Raw genomic sequence first — 20115 nt, 5'->3', positions numbered from 1 at the left:
AATGCAGCAAAAGAAGGCAGATTGATTGATGAGTGTGTCCGTTGGAGATGTGCCAAAATAAATGTATGAATGGCTAATCCACTTCCATATTTTCTTTGATGAATGGAGGACTTTTTTTCTCTGTTGACTCTCCACAGGAATCTCCAATCAGGCTGACCTTATCAAGCGTGAAAAACCATTTGAAAGGAAGCCTGAGAGGGACATAAGAAAACAAGAAGGTTCTTTCTCTTTTTCCTGCTTGGAAAGCTCATTATTCCTCAAGCTCCCCTCTGTCTGAAAAGCGCACCCCCCCTCCCCCTCTTCTAAATTACTTAACTTTTTTAGTTCCCGCCTCACCTCCCCACAAGCCCACACTGTGCGAGTGACAAGGTTTTCTTCTACTATGGCACCGCCTCCATCCTCTCACTGGCTCTTTAATTCCCTCATCCCCACCGCTGCTCCCTCCTTTCCTTTCTCCTCCCCACTCTGATTTTTCTCTTTTTTTTCTTCAATGCTGGTTACTCACACCAACAGCTCACAGCCAAACCAGCTCACAGCCAAAGGGCTCCTCTGTCCCTGTCATGCTGATCGAACTTTAAACCAAAACTGAGATATTTCTCCAGAGGAAGATATTGCTCAAGTCTAAAGGTACAGAAACAACTTCTATCTTAATATTTTACCATTTGATATATCTGCAAATGCATTTTACCATTTGACCAGTAGCTGTATCTGTGTGCCTGTGAGTCTGCATGTGTGTAAGTGTGAGACTGTGAATCAGCATAACAACACGTGTGTTGCAGTTACTTGAGTGTACGTATGAGGAAGTCTGCATGCCTTCACAGCTGTGGGTGCAACACGTGTTCTTCACAGCATATCATTGACAGAAAAGTATTTCTTTTAGTTTATAATGCAATTTTATAATGCATTTTTCTTGTGCTGTACAGTGTATATAAAGGTTTTATGTGACAGTTACAACACTTTATTATCTCACTGAACTAAGAGCGTGACAGAGCGGTTGTTTTTTTAATGCTCTCACAATATGTCCTTCCCTTTCAAGCAGGACATTTGGAAGCCACAAGCCAAAGGAAAGGTGTGACAGAGAGGAAGAGCAGCACCTTCAAGGTGTTCCCATTACAGTTGAGTGGAGTTCAAGTTCTTGCACGTTCATATCAGATCTGAAGATTCCAGTGACAGCTATGACTCACAGCAACGGGGAGAACCCACAGAGAACCCGGAGTGGTCTCCACCAGATCCGGTCCGGGATCCAGTCCCGATCACTGCTGGCCAAGAAGAGAGTGCAGAACATCACAAAGGGGGATGTGAAAGGATGCTTCATAAAAAATGCCTTTGTGATCTGTACCGTCGCTGCTGTCATTATTGGTAAGTTGGAACTTTTTCTTTGTCATGTAGGGCACTGTTCAGACACTGCATTCTATTGGTAATTTAGTTGATTTAAAACTGGAGATTATTGGAGAAGACTCTTTTTGTCCCTCTCCTCTCCATCTATCAACATGTTACCCCTCCTCCTTGTAAAGAAGAAGGCAGCAATCTGGTCTGACCAACACAGCTGCAGCAGGACAGAAGAAAGAAAAGAATAGAAACTAACGCACCGGATGAGAAGATAGAGGGACCTCAAGTGAACTTAGCCGACAGGCCTTTATCTGACCCTGCAGCTGACCCTTGACCTGTTGCCATTAACCTCTGAATCTTACCCAATAGGAAGTGAGCCAGGCCCACCCACTGCCTTCACATCTGCAACCCTGCTAGAATTACACGATGCCATGACAAACACATTTGACTGATTGATGAATTCAGGATGTTCTTCACTTTAGGCTGCTGGGTCAGCGACCTGGGCCGTGTTGGTAGATTAGTGCTGCTTGGGATAAACTGCTTGTTGAGAGAATAGACTTCGCTGAGACTAAAGAAAGGAAGGTTACACTTTACTTGAAGTTTTCTACATAAGAGTGACATGACACTGTCATGAACATGTCATAAAACATTATAAACAAGTCATAAACATTTATGACAAGTGTCATTCGGTTTTGTCATGACAAGTTATGGTTAGAGTTAGGGTTAGGGTTAGAGTTAGGTATCATGTGTCATGACTGTGTCATGACAGTGTCATGAAAGTGTCATGTGTTCATGACAGTGTCATGTCACTCTTATGTAGAAAACTTCAAGTAAAGTGTTACCCAAAGGAGCTTCTGCACACATTTTTAGTCTAGAATCAAGTTTAAAAAATGAGCAAAGTCAGTCCAGACCTACTCCCCTCAAAATAGCTTACCGTGCACATCATTGCACAATACAAGCCTTCCCAGCAATGACTATGTAGTCAGGTGTTATTTTGGGACTCTGAAACTCTTATCAGTATTATTAGGGCCCGATCGCAGACATCGACGAAGGCCCTATTGAAACTGAAGGAATTCTTCCTTTCCTTTCTTCCGGCAAATTAATTACCTTTTTGAGGGGCTTAACATATTCAAAAACTTACCAAAATTGGCGGTTGCATCAATCCTGGTGACAATTTACATATTTTAAGGGTTTTGGGAATAGGCGCAAAAAATGGCTCGCTAGTGCCCCCTACAAAATAAAATAAATTGAGCCCCTGCAGTAAGTTTAACGTAGACTCACGAAACTTGGTACACATATGTAGCATGTCAAGACGTACAAAAAAGCTCATTGGAGTCATACCCTAAACCCAACAAGAAGTCCGCCATTTTGAATTGAAAGTTCGAAATTAGTGCGATTTTGGCCATTTCCACATGTCGTACTTTAACAAACTCCTCCTAGAAATTTCATCCGATCAACTTTGGTCTGTGCCATCTTAAGACCTTAAAGATGAAAAGTTATTAAAAGAAAAACTTTTTGTCATAGGGTGTGGCCGTGGCGGGGCGGCCATTTTGTGCGTTTCACCATTGAAACAGGAAGTGGGTGTAACTTGAGTGCACATTGTCCAATTGGCACGAAAGGCAGGATTCATAAGAGTCCAACCCTGACGACATCTACATGCTGATATTGGCTCAAAGTCATAGCGCCCCCTAGTGGCAACAGGAAGTAGGCCTAAAAGTGAAGGTGCTATACTTTAATAGACTCCTCCTAGAGATTTCATCCGATAGACTTCAAAGTTGGTCTGTACCATCTCAACATCTCAAAGATGAAAAGTTATTAAAAGAAAAACTTTTCGTCAAACGGTGTGGGCGTGGCGTTGCGGCCATTTTGAGCATTTATCGATGAACGAAGAAGTTGTTGTAACTTTAGTGTACATTGTCATATCTGCCCAAAATTTCTCAGGTTTGACAAGGGTCCAGGCCTGAGGACATCTACAGGCCAATATTGACTTTTGGTCATAGCTCCCCCCGCTGGCAACAGGAAATCCGCCTGATATGACAAACATCATCCAATTTACATGAAACTTATAATGTGTGGTCTACATGTGATACTGAGCCGGCCCCTATATGTTAACCATGCCCACTTACTCCAGGCCACGCTCCCATTCATAACATTTTAACTGTTTAAGGTAGAGTCTTGTGTGAGGTGTCATTGAACTCAGCAGAGAGTTCCTTCTTCATTGGTGATGGTTTGGCCCGCCCCCTATGCTTAAACCACGCCCCCTTTCATAACTGGTGAACCATTTAAGGTAGAGTCTTGTGTGAGGTATCATTGAACTCAGCAGTTTCTTTTTGATTGGTGATGGTTTGACCCGCCTCCTATGCTGTAGCCACGGCCCTTTTCATAACTGGTGACCCGTTTAAGGTAGAGTCTTATGTGAGGTATCAATGAACTCAGCAGAGACTTTATCGGTAAAGGTTTGCCCTGACCCCTATGCTTTGGCTACGCCCCCTCTCACAGCTAATCTTGTGTGACGTATCATTGAACTCAGCAGGGAGTTCCCTTTTCATTGGTGACGATTTGCAGTGTCTGAGTGCCGCGCAGATGCACGATCTCAAGGAGCGGTGTCCGCCAGTAACGGCGTCCGCCAGTAACCCCGACACGCTCAGAGGCGTGAGGGCCCATCCAACGCTGCTTGCAGCTTTAATTATGGAATTGATATTCATTCATAAATATAATGATAATATTATATGTAATATGTAATATGATTATATCCAACTATAGGTGTCAAATCTGGGACTCTCTTAAGGTCTAGTCGTGTTAACACAAAACAACTTGAAATGTTCTGATAAAGTTTTGACTTTTCTTCCACATCTGATCCTCATTGCAGGCACTATCCTGGGATTTGGTCTGCGGCCTTATAACCTGTCTTACAGGGAGGTGAAGATGTTCTCTTTCCCTGGAGAGCTGTTGATGAGAATGCTTCAGATGCTAGTGCTGCCCCTGCTGGTTTCCAGCCTCATCACAGGTATGAACCAGACCAGGAACATCAGGTCATTTAAATGCCTTAAGGACATTTCCCACCAGAATGTTATTCATGAAATTACTTAATTTTACTCTTCCAGTCATTTGAACGGTCACACAGAAAGATTTGACATAACGGTATTCTTGCTTTTTGAAAGGCCTAAACACTTTGTTCTTCTGATAATCAAACTGAAATATTTCTCATGCATGTGAATCTGATCAATAATGTTAACATTAAAATATGTTGCACACACCCAAGGCTTACACACATCACTCACACAAGGTTGTGTGTCATTATGGTAAAAGGTGTTGGCTATTTGTTAGTATAAATGTACCTCAGACATCTAAAAGAAGCACATACAGCTTAGACACGTACAGTTCACGCCTGTATGACACTGTTTGTTCTAAATGTATATCAAACAACTTAGTTACCACACACAGCAGTCTACTGTATCTCCAAACACCCTGACATTTTCTTTTATCCGCACATCGGTAACATCTGTAGCCTGTGTGCTCAGCATGGCTCTACAGATTTCTGACAGGCACTGTAGAAACTGCACCCCACCAGACAAAAACCCATCCACCTAGAAGAGAAGGTATACGGCACAGCATGAGTTTGCACATATGGAACAAGTAATACCACTCTGACTGTTTTTAGTTACATGTTTTGCAGGTAGCATGTGTTTTCTCTGTATAAAGTTCATTACAGTGATAGTACTTTTAGTTGTTTTGTGCCTACTTCATGAGTGGCAGAGTGAGTGGAGCCAGCTTGATTCAGTCAACGCTGTTTGTTGGTTTTGGGCTCAGTGGTGGACGGGGTTAGGATGAGCTCATGAGCGAAAGAGAGACAGAGAAACAGAGATATGTTTTGAACTCACACTACTCTCCCTACGGTGGCCAAGACGGCTCAACACAAACACAAAAGCTTAAACACAAATACAAAAGCTACAACACAAACGCAAAAGCTACAACGGAAGTGAGTGACAACGGAAGTGAGCATGTTGTTGACAAACAGAGCCGGCAGATGAGCTGGAGTAAAGTTCTTGTATGTAAGTGAAACATGGTTCCTTGCTAATTATGATTACTGTTGCTATGAGATTGTCACAAATAAGCAATGGTGTTCAATATCTTTGTATTTTCATATGTATGTACTCTGCCATTTAGGCTACAAAGGAAAGTGTGTGTGTGTGTGTGTGTGTGTGTGTGTGTGTGTGTGTGTGTGTGTGTGTGTGTGTGTGTGTGTGCCTATTTGTAGAGTAAGACTGAGGACATGCAACAAAACCATAGACTTTAGAAATGGTAATATACAGTCATATGAACAAACCCTTTTCCATGGCTTTAAAAGTCTGAATTCTATTTACATATTTTATTTTCCAGTAGTAAGCACGAAGCAAGGTCATGGTTAAAATTCTGGGTTTATTTCATTCAGACCAACCATGTATGACCGTGAACATAGACCGTGTATGTGTGTATGTATGACATATTACGCCCCTAACAGCGTATTGAAGGTAACACAATTAGCATTCACTTTAAACATCTGTTTACCATAACCATAACCACACACACACACACACACACACACACACACACACACACACACACACACACACACTTTCCAAACCAACCATATCGAGGGAATTTGCCGCTGGGAGCTGATCAATAACCAGATAGATACGATTAAAGTTACAAGCACGTAACTGTGGGATATATTTGTGTGATTTAAACAGCTTCACTAAACGTGACAAACTATAGACTTTAAACGCAGCACTTGCGTGTTAAAAGACGCTGGGCGCCATTTAGGTAACGTTATAGCTGTGGCTTTGTAGCCTAAATGGCAGAGTACATACATGTGAAAATAGTGTTGTAGCTTTTGTATTTGTGTTGAACCGTCTCAGCCACCGTAGATCCCGACTAAATTGTGCTTTAATTAAATATGCAATTCAGAATATGTGGGCTGGATTACTTTATGGTTTCAGGACATCTTGAACTGCAGAGAACCTGCAGAGGACAGCTCCAATGTATTTGGACCTGTGTTTGAGAAAAACACAAACATATGACACTGAGGGTTTCAGTTCTAATCCAGGAAGTGATTTCATTCGTCACTGTTGGCTGGTTCATAAACCAAGTCAGACACGCAGGGATGTTTTCTTCCAGAGGCAAAGGCCTGTGGGTTTGTCACTGATCACAGCCTCCATTTGTTATGGAAGTAAACGTATAGATGAAGTCATGGAACATGTGAGTTTCCAAAAACACTGGTCAGCAGCACGGACTGACAAAGGTAGGCGGGACATACTGACACTGAGCAGTGATTGACAGGGCAAAAAGCCCATCTCCTGAAGGGATGACAGATACACATTGTCCGATAATAACCTGCTTTGTACTGCAGTGGGGCGTAACATCAGCATCCTCTGACATCATGTCACATGACCGCAGCTACAACATGTAAAAACCAACAAAGAATGCTGTTCTGTAGCCAAGTCATCCAGGACACAGCTCCTTTCTCATGTGTGTGCCTTGATCCAAGTTTTCAGATGCAATGTTATCTGCTCTAAAGTTGTCATTAGACTAGAAAAAGTCAACTACTATAATACCAAAAGTAACACACAGTACATCACTGTTGCCTTGTTTTAACAATTTACAGAAGAAGACTTGAAACCATCTATTGCAGGGTCATGTTTTTATTTGTTTATTTTCTGTTATCATAGTAATTTGGTTTTGCAACTCAATTCGGAAAGTCTACACTGCATTACCACACAACAATAAAATACTTTTTGTTAATTTTGTGTGCGACAACACTAGTTTGATCTGCATCAGCCACAAAGGTACCTTGCCACTACCAAAAATAAACCCAATAGCAGCACATAGGAAGCAAATTCAACCATAGTATATACTGAATCTTCATGTCTAACAAATGTGGTTGTCAAAAATATTATAACAAATAAAATCTTAATTCTAAAATGCAGATAAGACAACATTTGATTACTGTAATCTTCCAAAGTCACTGGCTATCTTTTCATTCAAACATAAATAAAATTGAAATAGCACAAATTATTCTTGCACATATTTTAACCTGGTTTAATGATAGATTGTTATTCCAGACACCCATGTCGAATGTAATCACTCCACTTAATGTGCGTTATCAGTGGTTGTCAGCCTCATAGATATGGCTTCGAAGAGGCCTGCTACACCTATAGTAGGTTCCGAAGGCCGTTATTATTGGTTTATATGGTAACATTTGCCTTTAGCGTGGTCAGGTCCCCTTGCTGTCTCCTTTTAACGCTCTGGGAGTCCCGTTGTGAATTATTAAATGAAAATCAGGTTTTCTGCATAGTAGAATTGAAAATTTTTGTCCTTTTAAAAGACTATTGCTCATCCACTGCCACCTCCCTTTTACTGTTAAACCTGCTCTTAATGCCACTCTATTACAGTGTGTCAGTGGAGGAAGGCAATGCGAGACAAATGTCATACCCATTATTAGACTTCCTTATTGACAACAGGGATTGACTGCACATTGCCTGAAATTCATCTACCATTGTAGCTCACCATGAGACTATCTTGTTAAATAAAAATGAATAATATGTATAATAATTATATATGTGACAACACAGTATTTGGAAATATAATCAGCAGATAATTAGATGAATAGATTGAGGTCAGAGGTCACAGCAACAACAGCAATAACAAAAAGCTTTTTGTTACTGTGGCTTTGAAAAGTAACTGTTTCACCGAAACACACACACACATACACACACACATACTTGCACATGCTGACACGCTACTCTTAAAGGATTTTGATTTTCAAAAGAATAAAACGGGAGAATCAAAGGATTATTAGATTTTCTTTACTCACATGGGGAAGAAAGTTATGGGGAAGAAAGTTATGACATACGTTATTGAACACCTGCAACACAGCTGTAGACCTCAACCTAATGACTCACCATATGTTATTGAAAATCACTTTTTTCTCCCACAGTTTTATTTAGAATTTTGCTGAAACTATGACCTCAGTTGAAAAGTAATACAAGAGGTCTTTGGTTACTTTGGAGGACAACAGCTCCTCTTGATCTGGAAAAGCATTTTGGCAGACTTTAGCTGTATGTTTATCTGTGTTTACAGGCTGGATTCACCAACTTTCTATATGAACCAATGTCCTACAGCATACATAAATGTAATTAAGCTCTATTTCCTGAACAGTGATTGCTTTACATACGTGACTTGGAGCACCATTTTAAGAGTAACATATTTTAGAGGATAGGAGCTGTAACATTATGTTGTATGGTGTAAACTGACTGTCACACTCTTAAGGCTGAATATGCTTCTGTGTGAAAAGGACTTGCCTCTGAATTTTGATCCCTTCTAAAAGTGAGATGGAATTGGGAATCACAAAGTTTGAGCAGGGCCCTGGAAGGTAAGAAATAAAGGAACGCAAGACTAGTAGACAGATAGGCAGGAGAGCCAAGGATCAAGGATTATAGACTTTAAAAAAAATCCCTTTTGTCTTCAGGCATTTCATTATGAGAGCCGAGAGTCCACCACAGAGTTTTTTTTCGATTAGTAACATGCATTGGTTAAAACTGAAGTCACATTGTAACAACTCTTCACACAGTCAGCAAAACAGAAGTCTATGTGGACAAACTGTGAATCATTTTCCATTGCTTTCACACAGCATGCATTCATTGACCACATTCAAAATCCATGAACTCTTTTCTTATTCCTACTCCACCACCTGCAAAACACTGTATATCTGTAGAACATTGTTCAAATAACACATTGTTTTCAAAACGGTTAAAAACACATTCAAATGATGCATTTCTGCAGTAACCATATTGAAATATATAGAAAAACAATAAAGGATATTACCGTGAAGCAAATTTTGGATTCATTTTTGTATCATAAACTTTGGTACAATCAATAAAGTGAAAATGTGTTATTCTTCTTCTATAATGAAATACTGATGTGAAAAACCATTCAAACTTCAAAGATAAAAGTTCATCATTTATGTAATGCTCCCTGTTGTTAGTGTTATTTAGGCCAGTGTGTTATGAGTGACTATGTTTGCTTTCTGAGTGAGACTTTTTGCCAGTGTTTTGGTCCACCGAGCTTATTTTGAGACATGTATGAAGTGTTTTGGTGGTTTGAGTGAGTTATGGAGCTGAGATTAACTGTTTGGCCAAGATACATGTTGGTAATGCAGACTGTTTGAAGGGTTTAAAAAAAATTGGCTTCAGTATTGCCGATGCTTATTAGCAATAAAAAAAACTGTAAAAGACGGGATATGGGCAGTAAAAAGAGAAAAAGGAGAATGATTGCAGAGGAGGTCGCCGAAAGGGGAGCTTGAATGTAGGAGGGGGAGGGAGTCAAGGGTAAGATCAGGACAAGGAGTAAAGACAGGACAAGAATGGAGGGGAGGACATGAAGGCAGGTGTTAAAATAAAAATCATACAATCATTCCCTGAGATGTAGTGGAGTAGAAGTATAAAGTCTCTGGCAAATGCTGCTTTATTTTCTACCTCTGCACTTCACAAAGAATTGCACAGAAATAATCTTCATGATTGATGATACCAGTAAAACATTTTCTTGTGCTTATTTTACCATAGAGACTACATAAACTACACAAGCTTATGTAGTTACAATATATAGCCTATATTTTTTTTATTTATTAAATTTTTTTTTATTAAAATTAAAATTGTTTGAATCAGTATCTGTGCTATGCTGTACATATTGTACACAATAACACTTATTTTCACATTACTGATCTTTTAATTACTCAATTCATTGTTTTGTCTATAAAATGTCAGAGAACAGAGAAAAATACAAATCCAATAACCTAGAGCCCAATGTGAGATGCACCTTGTTTGTTTGTGCTTGTTTGGTTCAACCAGCACTATAAAAATCCAAAGATATTCAGTATAGTATCATATACTGTAAAGCAGCCTCATATAAGAGGCTGGAACCAATGATTATCAAAAATCTACTTATTTTCTGTTAAATCGATTCAGCTCTAAACTTTTAAACTTCACAGACTAAAGTGTGGATATTTTCTGACTGCAGGCCTGACTCTCTGGTCAGACCTCCTGCAGACGCTATGGCCTGCGCTTCAACTCCCCCCCCCCCCAAAAAAAAGTAGGCCTACTTTTGTGTTTGATGAACATTCCCCATATGAGAAAGAAAGTAATTCTCCCCACTCTCCTCCAACCTTTCATTCTTTTGAAAGGATAGAATTGGTGAGGCTATGTCCGTTGTTGCCTAGACAACAAACTGGGGATCATTATGTGCGTGCAGGGCTGACTAAGTCAACAACTTTTCCCAGGGCTGTCAGAAAAGGAATAGGAAGAGAGCAGGAGAATTGGGGTGTAGGGGTGGGAGGGGGAGGAAAGGGTGGCAATGAAAGAAGAATGCAGCAATAAGATCAGCGTAAAAGAAAAACAGAGGATGGGGGAAAATATGTGGGGGTGAGAATGGAGGAAGAGAAGAGGAGGGGTAACAAGGGGGCACCCTGAAACAAGAGGTGGGGATGGAGGGGTGGTAGGGAGAGCAGGTGAAGAATTTGGGAGAAGAGAATGAGGGAGGGAAGGACGAGGATAAAAAAGAATAGGATAAAAGCCTAAGTCCTCGGCATGTTGAGAGGAACAGAGAGTGCCAAAGCAGGGGCAGTAGACGCGCGCACACACACACACACACACACACACACACACACACACACACAGTGTCAAAGTGCCACATATGAAAGGAACACATATATCTCCCATCACACAAAGACAGCTTTGCCTTGTACAGCCCTAAATTAAGATAATGGCTATAATAGGACCTGACACTTTGAAAATACACCACTGTCATGTCTATTGGGGCAGCTTGTCTTTACCAAATCCAGTTCTCTGAATGGCTGTGTTTTTTTTACCACCATTATCCCGACAGTCTGTTTATAATGATATTAGAGCTGTGTGTAGTACGGTTTAGTTTACAGGCTCTGTGACACCCTCAAACTACGTAGTCTCTGGCTCATATAAAACTTCACTATCAATTCTTAACTGAGAACCAGCTTAGGCAGAACTATTTGTCATGCAACCTGAAATTTGTTTGTGGCTTTTCAGCAGGCCTGTAAAAAAAAACTCACCACATATTTTAGGTTAAGTATAATTAGATATTATCCTGCCTTCCTTGCAGGAATGATTACTAGACATAGCAGGGAGTATTTCTTCGTGCCTTGATTGTCAGCTGTTTCTTCTGAATCATGCTCCCACACATTTTTTCTGTATTAAACATTGCTCTGTTTGTATTTTCTCAGTTTGTTCAAACATATATTCAATTGAAGTCAGGCTGTTAATCCGTAACTGTCTGTCTGTCTGCTCTCTGTGTTCACTTGGGGACGTACAGTGCCGTTCCATGGTCAAATAAAACTTGTACAAATAAATAAATAAATAAAGTTCCATGGTCAAATAAAACTAAAAAAAATACAAGCACCAAAATACAACTTTCCTTTGGGATGAAATATTTTGGCCAACTAGCAAAAGCACAAAATCACAACTTGAGAACATAATCTATGGCACATTCACAGTTCCTCCCTATAAATTATAATATATTTTCTGTATAGTAGGCCTATGTAAACAGATTTTATATATTAGCTCTGCCCCTGTGGGCTGTACAGTAGGTGTTTTCCAACCAATAAAGGTCAGAGTCAGATTGTGTTTCCTACCTGCTCTTTGTGGTCCCAGATAGTTAGGTAGATAATCCAGATGGGTGTATTCCATCTATAATTACAGCAACTTTTCCCAGGCTAACTGTAAGCTCATAGGGACAGAAGTAAGTGACACATTTATGCAAACTCTAAGGTAGCAGCACGACTAAAGATAATGACGACAACAACAACAACACCACAACAACAAAGACGTAGTATTTCTTATTAACTTGATTCTAAAATAATTGCCCTTTTTTTCCTCATTATCTTGATGCAACTACAAATATACTGTATGTAGACAACATTTTGTTATTTTGTTTAAATGGATGTGACTGAACACCAGCTGTGTGTAATTGCACACCAAATTAATGACTAAAACTAGGCAATTAGTGAAATAATTAACAAATTACAGTTTTTCTTGATTGCTTTGACCTGCTTAAAGAAACTGGGATCCACTCAGTTTTCATCATCACTGTCTCAGCAGAGCAGAAGACACCTCTTGCAAATGTGTTAACCCTTTCTCATTGGACTGACACATTTTCCCACCCTTTTGCAGAACAGTTAACACAGATGTCATTCCAGCAGTCCAAACTCCATTGTTTTAGCTATGGTAACCAAACAGAAACTATCTGTTCCTAACTATTAGAAGCTACCTACATCAGTATGAAATCACTGAAGCACCTGTTTGACACTCCTTCACACAAATCATCAATTAGCAATCAGTCTGCAGGGTTAGGCCATGTGGCCCCATCGTCAAGAACAAGAGACTGAGTATCAATAGTGTCTATTTCTTATACTCTACAGTAATAGATGTTTATACTTTACTGTAATAGATTTTATTTTAATTTGGTTTACATGTATTTTGTGTAATATTTACAGTATTTCAGTTTTCAGCCACAGTTTCAAAATAAGAATCAATGGAATCAATAAAATGTGCATCAAAGCATTTCTGATTCTGGATCCAATTCTTTGCAACAAGGCAAATTTGTCAACAGATGTCACTGGCATGAAAGCTACGTAGAGTAATAGGCTACAGTGACAAGCAACGGTGCACTGATTCACACTGAGTGCTGTATTTAGTATTTTGTTGTCCACTGTGTAATGGTTGATTGGAAGAACTCATACACTTGTTTGCAAGTTGTGTTGTTTGAAGGCAAAATTAGCTTTTGTTGCATATTTTAAATGTTTTGGCACGGTTAGAGCCTTTTGCAAACAAAATGTGTCATTTTGACCATGAGTGCCACTGTTTAGACCTGTGTGTTAACTGTTTTGAAAAATGTGGAGTTTGAGTTGACTGCTGCATCAAAGCAATCAAGAAAAACTGTAATACATCACCTTTGAGTGACTAGTAAAGTGACTAATTCACATGATACCAGATGAAGCTGCTTAAACCACTGTTGCTGCACCGTTGCTCCCTCTACAGGAACTGTTTTGAATCCCTACAGCATGAAAGTCTATCCATGTTGTAGATGATATGAGTAAAGAGTGCAGGTACTAGTGGAAAATACTTATGTAGGAAACTCTTTGGAGGATAAACCATTTTGTGCTGATCTAGATTACTGTAATTTAGATGATGTCTTTTTTCAGGTATGGCTGCTTTGGACAGCCATGCTTCTGGGAAAATGGGTATGAGGGCAGTGGTCTACTATACGACCACTACCATCATTGCTGTGTTCATTGGCATCGTCCTGGTGCTCATTATTCACCCTGGGAAAGGATCAAAGGATGAGTTCACCAAACAGCAGCAAGTAGAGAAGATCAATACTGCTGATGCCTTCCTGGACCTTATCAGGTATATACACACACACACACACACACACACACACACACACACACACACACACGTATGCACCTTGAACAATCAAACACACTCACAAGAGCCTGAATATCTGTTTTTTTAGCTGTGTGTTTGTCATTCGTAAGTAATGTGTTACCGTTTTTTTCCGATTGCGAAACGACAGTGAGCACAACTGGAGCCACATGTGCAAAATTCTATGCCCAGTCTGCACAGCAGCAGTTCATGTGGACCAAACTCTAGTTTGTCTTCCATTGCTTGAACACAGTTTTCAAAACTCTACACACTTATCCCATGGCTTTAACCACAACCTGCACAACACTGTGGATTTACAGCACTTTGTTCGAATGCTAACACACTGCTGTCAAAACTGTTACTGTAATCCTGACACAAAATGTACCTTTTCTGTTGTTTTTTTCTAGAAACATGTTTCCTCCTAATCTTGTGGAGGCTTGCACCAAACAGGTAGCTCTCCCACCACATTCCCTCCCTTTCTCTCTTGCACTTATGTGGGGTTTTAAGCCTCTCCAGTAGGGTTTCTGTTTGTATGTTCGTATTGCCATTGTCATTCCTGAGGACTTTTTCTTGATTGCTTTGATGCAGCAGTCAACTCAGACTCCACATTTTGTCACTGTAGCCTATTACTCTACGTAGCTTTCATGCCAGTGACATTTGTGTCAAACAGGTGCTTCAGTGATTTCATACTGATGTAGGTAGCTTCTAACAGTTAGGAACAGATAGTTTCTGTTTGGTTACCATAGCTAAAACAATGGAGTTTGGACTGCTGGAATGACATCTGTGTTAACTGTTCTGCAAAAGGGTGGGGAAAATGTGTCAAGCCAATGAGAAAGGGTTAACACATTTGCAAGAGGTGTCTTCTGCTCTGCTGAGACAGTGATGATGAAAACTGAGTGCATCCCAGTTTCTTTAAGCAGGTCAAAGCAATCAAGGAAAACTGTAATAGTACTGGAGATCTCTGTTACACTGGAAATCAAATTATTTAGGAATTCAATCTACATTTGCCATCTATCTAAAACACATCAGATGCCCAGCTTCCCATACAGCCGAGTTGTTAACAGAGGCCCTTGTCTCAATGCCACTTTCAATTCCCTATTCCAGCCTGTTGGTAGATGGGATATTGTAACATTTTATGTACCAGATGACAATATAAGCACAAACAAATAACTACATTCTGATCCATTTGTACATTTTAGTGTAAAGAATTGAAATTTAACATGTTAGCCTGGACATCTATTTTGGGGACACATTTTCTTCGTATTCAACAAGCTATATACTATATCTTCAATGGCTATATCTCAAATATTATTATTGACTAAAAGTGTTCAGAAAAGTGTTATTGCCCCAGAAATTAATCACTATTTAACCTTTCCTCTTTCCAGTTCAAGACGCAGTATGCCAAGAAAGTAGTCAGTGTGAAGATGACAGTGAATGACACCATATTCACACTCAATGATAGCCAGGCGATAACCCAGGTGGAGATGATCCCAGTGCCAGGGTCAGTTAATGGAGTCAATGCTCTTGGCATGGTGGTGTTCTCAATCTTCTTCGGTCTGATCATCGGGAGCATGGGGGAGCAGGGGAAGCCTCTTAAGGACTTCTTTGACTGTCTCAATGAAGCCATTATGAGGCTGGTTGCCATAATCATGTGGTAAGTACCAGGATGGACGGATGAATGGATGGACAGATGGATGGAGCTAATGTAGAATTATGTGTTGGATTACAAATTTACAATCATCGATCCTCAGGTATGCCCCTATCGGTATCCTGTTCCTGATTGCTGGTAAGATCGTGGAGATGGATGACATCTCAGTCATGGGTAGCCAGCTGGGAATGTACACATTGACAGTCATTTGTGGCCTGCTCATCCACGGCATCTGTGTCCTTCCAACACTCTACTTCGTCATCACCAGGAAGAACCCCTTTGTTTTCATCGCTGGGCTGTTGCAGGCACTCATCACTGCCCTTGGAACATCCTCAAGGTATGTAATTGGTTTAATTATGCAGATTTTGAAAATGCAATTGTTACATTTTTAAATCATAGCTGAATTGCAGTGAGTGGTGTTAGACTTGCTACCGATGATGAGTGTTGATTAGCATGATTCTGCAACTTATTGTATTTCTAGGAGACTTGGTTGAATTCTCCTTTTGTCACTGTTTTTTCATCCTTCCTCTCCTTCTATCCTCCCTCAGCTCTGCCACATTGCCCATCACTTTTAAATGCCTGGAGGAAAACAACAAGGTGGACAAGCGCGTAACCCGTTTTGTGCTTCCTGTTGGCGCCACCATAAACATGGATGGCACAGCTCTATATGAAGCCCTGGCAGCCATCTTCATCGCTCAGGTCAATGATTATGTCCTTAACTTCGGACAGATTCTCACCATCAGGTATGTCATATACAATACTTTAAACATCCATTGCTGTAATAATGTCATGCATTCAATAATTTCAAAGGACGCAAAAGGATTTGATTCAGTAAACCTCGCCTGCTCTGAGAGTTTAATCAATTTTGGACGTACTGGAGAATATTTCTATTACATTTGTCTTTTATTTTGGCAAGAAATACTGCTGAATCCAAGTGAAGCATCTCCAAGACTCAAAACCACAGGTTACAGTCGTATAAATGACTTTCCAACCACCAGTCTTGGTGTTTTTGTATTTCAGCCAAGAGAATGAATTAATGCTACTACCAAGGAATGCTCGAGAGGTTGATTTTTAGATGATTGAAATGTCTCTCCATCTGCCTTTTTTTTGTTGTTGCACTTTTTCCCATCAGTATCACAGCCACAGCAGCCAGTATTGGAGCAGCTGGGATCCCTCAGGCAGGACTGGTCACCATGGTGATAGTGCTAACATCTGTAGGCCTGCCCACTGATGACATCTCACTCATCATTGCAGTTGATTGGTTCCTGTAAGTATTAGCTGTATGACATCTTAGGAAAATATTCGTTTAAAATGTGAAAGTCAATACAAAAACAAGTCATATTCTAGTCAATATTTCTCCTCATGTAGCATCAGTACTCTATACAAACTGGAAGATGATGGTTTTAGAGAGGAATGAAGAGGGTTAAATCATGAGGGAATATAGTTATAGTATTTAATCCACCCCAGGGGATTTTAAGGGGTTAAAGGAATCAACTTGGTGTGCTGTACACTCTTGAGTGGGTTATAGCACAGCTTCCAGAGACACTCCCTTCATGTTCCTTGTCCCTTGATCCATCTGGTTTTTATTCAGTGTGCATCCAAACCAGGCCCAACTTCCTCTTACTGGCTGTGTATGTACTTTGAATTTTGCCTGGAGCAACTGAAACTATGCCTCCAGTTTACACAAAGAAACTCCACGTGGATTTAGTTTTCAAAGCCTTCAATGAAATTGTTTAATATGTCATACTCGTTAGAGTTTTGTGTTATCTTGTTTTGTCTCTTCTTCTTGTCTTGTTGTTTCTTCTCTTGGCTTTTTTGTTTGTGTTGTTTTATCTGGTTGTGTCTTGTCTTCTCCCTACCTCCTGTCCTCACCTGTTCTTTATCTTTCCTTAGGGACCGATTGCGCACCACCACCAATGTCCTCGGGGACTCCATTGGTGCAGGTATAGTGGAACACCTGTCTCGCCACGAGTTGCAGAAGAAGGATCCCGAGGTTGGCAACTCAGTGGTGGAGGAGGCCGACAATAAGCCGTACCAGCTCATCTGCCAGGAGAATGATGATAACGAGAGGCCTGCTGACAGCGAGACCAAGATGTAGATTTTTGTCCATGGTTGTGTTCATTCTTAGAAAAACCATTGTACTGCATTGAACCACGTTTTTAAAACTAAGCTCTTCTTAATTTTCTCACCTTCCTCTCACAAGGTTGGAGGGATCAAATTAAATTGATCTACAGTTTTTCAGCCAAGATGAATTCCACTAATGTATGAGGTCTAGTGTGGGCTTTTATGACACACTGTAGACTTGAAGTGGTTCACTGTTGCATTGTTTTTCTAAGGGTTTGTGCTATGATGCTTCCTAAGAGTACTACGCTGTATCTGCCATAGGATGGCAGCTGTTTACTATTAAGAATGAACTACTCTAGAGCCTGGTGGTCCGTGGCATGTGTGCCATATCCAACTCCTCTCAGAACTGTGGTGACTTATCTCACCCACTAGAGGCCAATATTGCCATGAGTCCTAAAACTGCAGCAGATACAGCCCATACTTGCACAGACGTTTTCTGGCTTTAAAGTTGTTGCTTCTGTTTCGTTTGAGCAGTGTTGTATTGAAATTGTAAGTGAAATGGTTGTAAAAAGTGTGTTTAGAGACTAATGTGAAAAGTGTTGAATATCATGGCTGGGATGGCTCAGTCGGTAGAGCGGGCACACATGTGCAGAGGTTTATGCCTCGATGCAGAAGGTCGGGGGTTCGGGTCCAACCTGGGACGGTTTCCTGCATGTTCTCTCCCTTTCATTGCTTTCCTATCATTAAAGGTGGAAAAATAAAAAAATTGTATATACAGACTTATAAGACTGGGGTGAGTAGGCCTACTTTTTTGGAAAAATGGGCTGCTTATTTACAAACTTCTGTACAGACATTAGTGGCTTTATTTTCTATGATTTGGTGTACGGACTTCAACTGAATGAGTGAATGATGTAATTTACCTTAAGGCACACATACTTTTGTCCCCAAGCCATCCAAACCAGGAAGTGCTATTCGAAGCTGTCAGAATATCTTGGCAACTATCCAGCCTTTTTGTTACACATATTCCTCAAACCAATCATTACAATCATTAAGACTGAAGAACCAAAATCACTCAGCCATGTTTTTACCTGTAAATCAATCAGCTGAGAATTTCAATTATAATTGAATATGAATTTTAAGCCATTATATTTCAACCAAAAAAGCACCAAAAATACATTACAAATTCCTGTACCATTTAATTAAATCATACCAACCAAGCCCAAACAAATCGCTAACCCACACAATAATACAGTACTGTTTCAATAGGAAGATAGTAATGATTTATTTCGGATAGGAATAGTCATATTTTCGATATCGATGTCGAGCTCGCTAACGTGCATAGAACTAAAAATGATTTGTTTGAAATATTTGTTTTATGTCAACTTAATAAATTGGTAGTCAGAAGGCTGGATATATAATTTTGAAATTGTCTATTCTCAATTCAGCTTTCTTTAGATAATACTATCTGATTTTTATTTCATTTGATTTAATATGGATGCATGTTGTAACACATTTCAGTTAATCCTCCATCTTTTAATTTAGCTATCTTGTTTTTGAGCTAATTCTGCATACCATAACAAATGTTGCATTTGCATAGAAGTTGCTTTGTATAGAATATTGTTCTGAATATACTGTACATGTGCAGCATAGAGAAAGGTAGATACATGTGTACATTAATTGTAGATGTAAATTGTAAAAGGTTACTTGAGGGTTACGTATGTAAAGATGTTGTGACCATGCTCTTATTAAACCCTAATGACAAAACTAATAATCATTCTAGTTCCAAATGTAAAACTGCACACTTGAGGGAATGGAATAGTTCCTTTGTTTACAGTTGCTGGTGTCTCTTTTGATATGAAAGTTTCTCTCATGAATTCACATGTGACTGCAGACACACACACACACACACATGAGCGTAGCCTTTAAAATAGCAAGTGCTGATGAGTAGATGTTTTTAAATGTTTTAAATCCTTGTTTAATCCTCATTTGAGGTTTCCTCATCCCAGATGCATATTATTCATATGTTTACATCATATCTATAATGTCATCCTAATGGTATACTTAATATAGTTTTACTTAGTTGGTCTATATTTTACACCCGACATCTGTATGTCCGTCTGTCCTGGGAGGGGGATTCCTCCTCACTTGCTCTTCCTGAGGCTTCTTCCACTTTTTTCCTGTTACTGTAATGTTTTGTTTTGTTTTGGGGTTTTTTTGGAGGGGGAAGTTTTTCCTTTTCCGAATCAAGGGTCGAAAAGGACAGAGGGTGTCATATGCTATACAGATTGTAATGGCCCTTGAGGCAGATTTATGATTTGTGATATTTAGCTTAAATAAAATTGACTTGACTTTACCTACTTTGGACATACCTGCTTCTAGTTTGTACTAACCATATTCATAAGCTGCCCAGAGGAATGTAAAGTACAGATAAGGAACAGTTTAGTAAATAGGTGAAGGCAGTATATCTTGCTTATATTTTTTTAATGACAGTGGTCACAACTGAAGCCACGTGCAAAACTCTAACCACAGTCTGCATTACCAACAGTCACCTGAGTTAAACAGTTAACATCACCTGCAAAACTCATT

The 20115-nt window shown here is 39.8% G+C and overlaps 1 protein-coding gene across 2 annotated transcripts; it reads left to right on the top strand.

The window, feature by feature from the left end:
* Positions 1-479: 479 nt before the first annotated feature.
* LOC144518292 (excitatory amino acid transporter 1-like) lies at positions 480-19882 on the top strand. 2 transcript variants are annotated; one of them, XM_078250844.1, is made up of 10 exons: positions 480-627; positions 1040-1359; positions 4199-4336; positions 13595-13799; positions 14225-14267; positions 15203-15471; positions 15569-15802; positions 16014-16208; positions 16598-16732; positions 17359-19882. In XM_078250844.1, the coding sequence occupies exons 2-10, from the start codon at positions 1176-1178 to the stop codon at positions 17561-17563; spliced, it is 1608 nt and encodes a 535-aa protein (XP_078106970.1). In that variant the 5' UTR covers positions 480-627; positions 1040-1175; the 3' UTR covers positions 17564-19882. The 2 variants fall into 2 exon arrangements, with proteins under 2 accessions (XP_078106970.1, XP_078106969.1); XM_078250843.1 differs by having other exon boundaries at positions 1037-1359.
* Positions 19883-20115: the final 233 nt, after the last annotated feature.

Source organism: Sander vitreus, chromosome 5, assembly GCF_031162955.1.
Source record: "Sander vitreus isolate 19-12246 chromosome 5, sanVit1, whole genome shotgun sequence".
In the NCBI taxonomy this organism is placed as follows: Eukaryota; Metazoa; Chordata; class Actinopteri; order Perciformes; family Percidae; genus Sander; species Sander vitreus.
Note: the sequence above shows the minus strand (reverse complement) of the source record. Positions and strands in the feature narration are given on the sequence as shown.

Excerpts from the sequence above, each read along its gene's own strand:
- LOC144518292 (XM_078250844.1), top strand. The coding sequence starts at position 1,176 with ATGACTCACAGCAACGGGGAGAACCCACAGAGAACCCGGAGTGGTCTC. Across the intron at positions 1,360-4,198 it reads CGTCGCTGCTGTCATTATTG|GCACTATCCTGGGATTTGGT; the intron begins GTAAGTTGGAAC and ends TCCTCATTGCAG. Across the intron at positions 13,800-14,224 it reads GCCTTCCTGGACCTTATCAG|AAACATGTTTCCTCCTAATC; the intron begins GTATATACACAC and ends GTTTTTTTCTAG.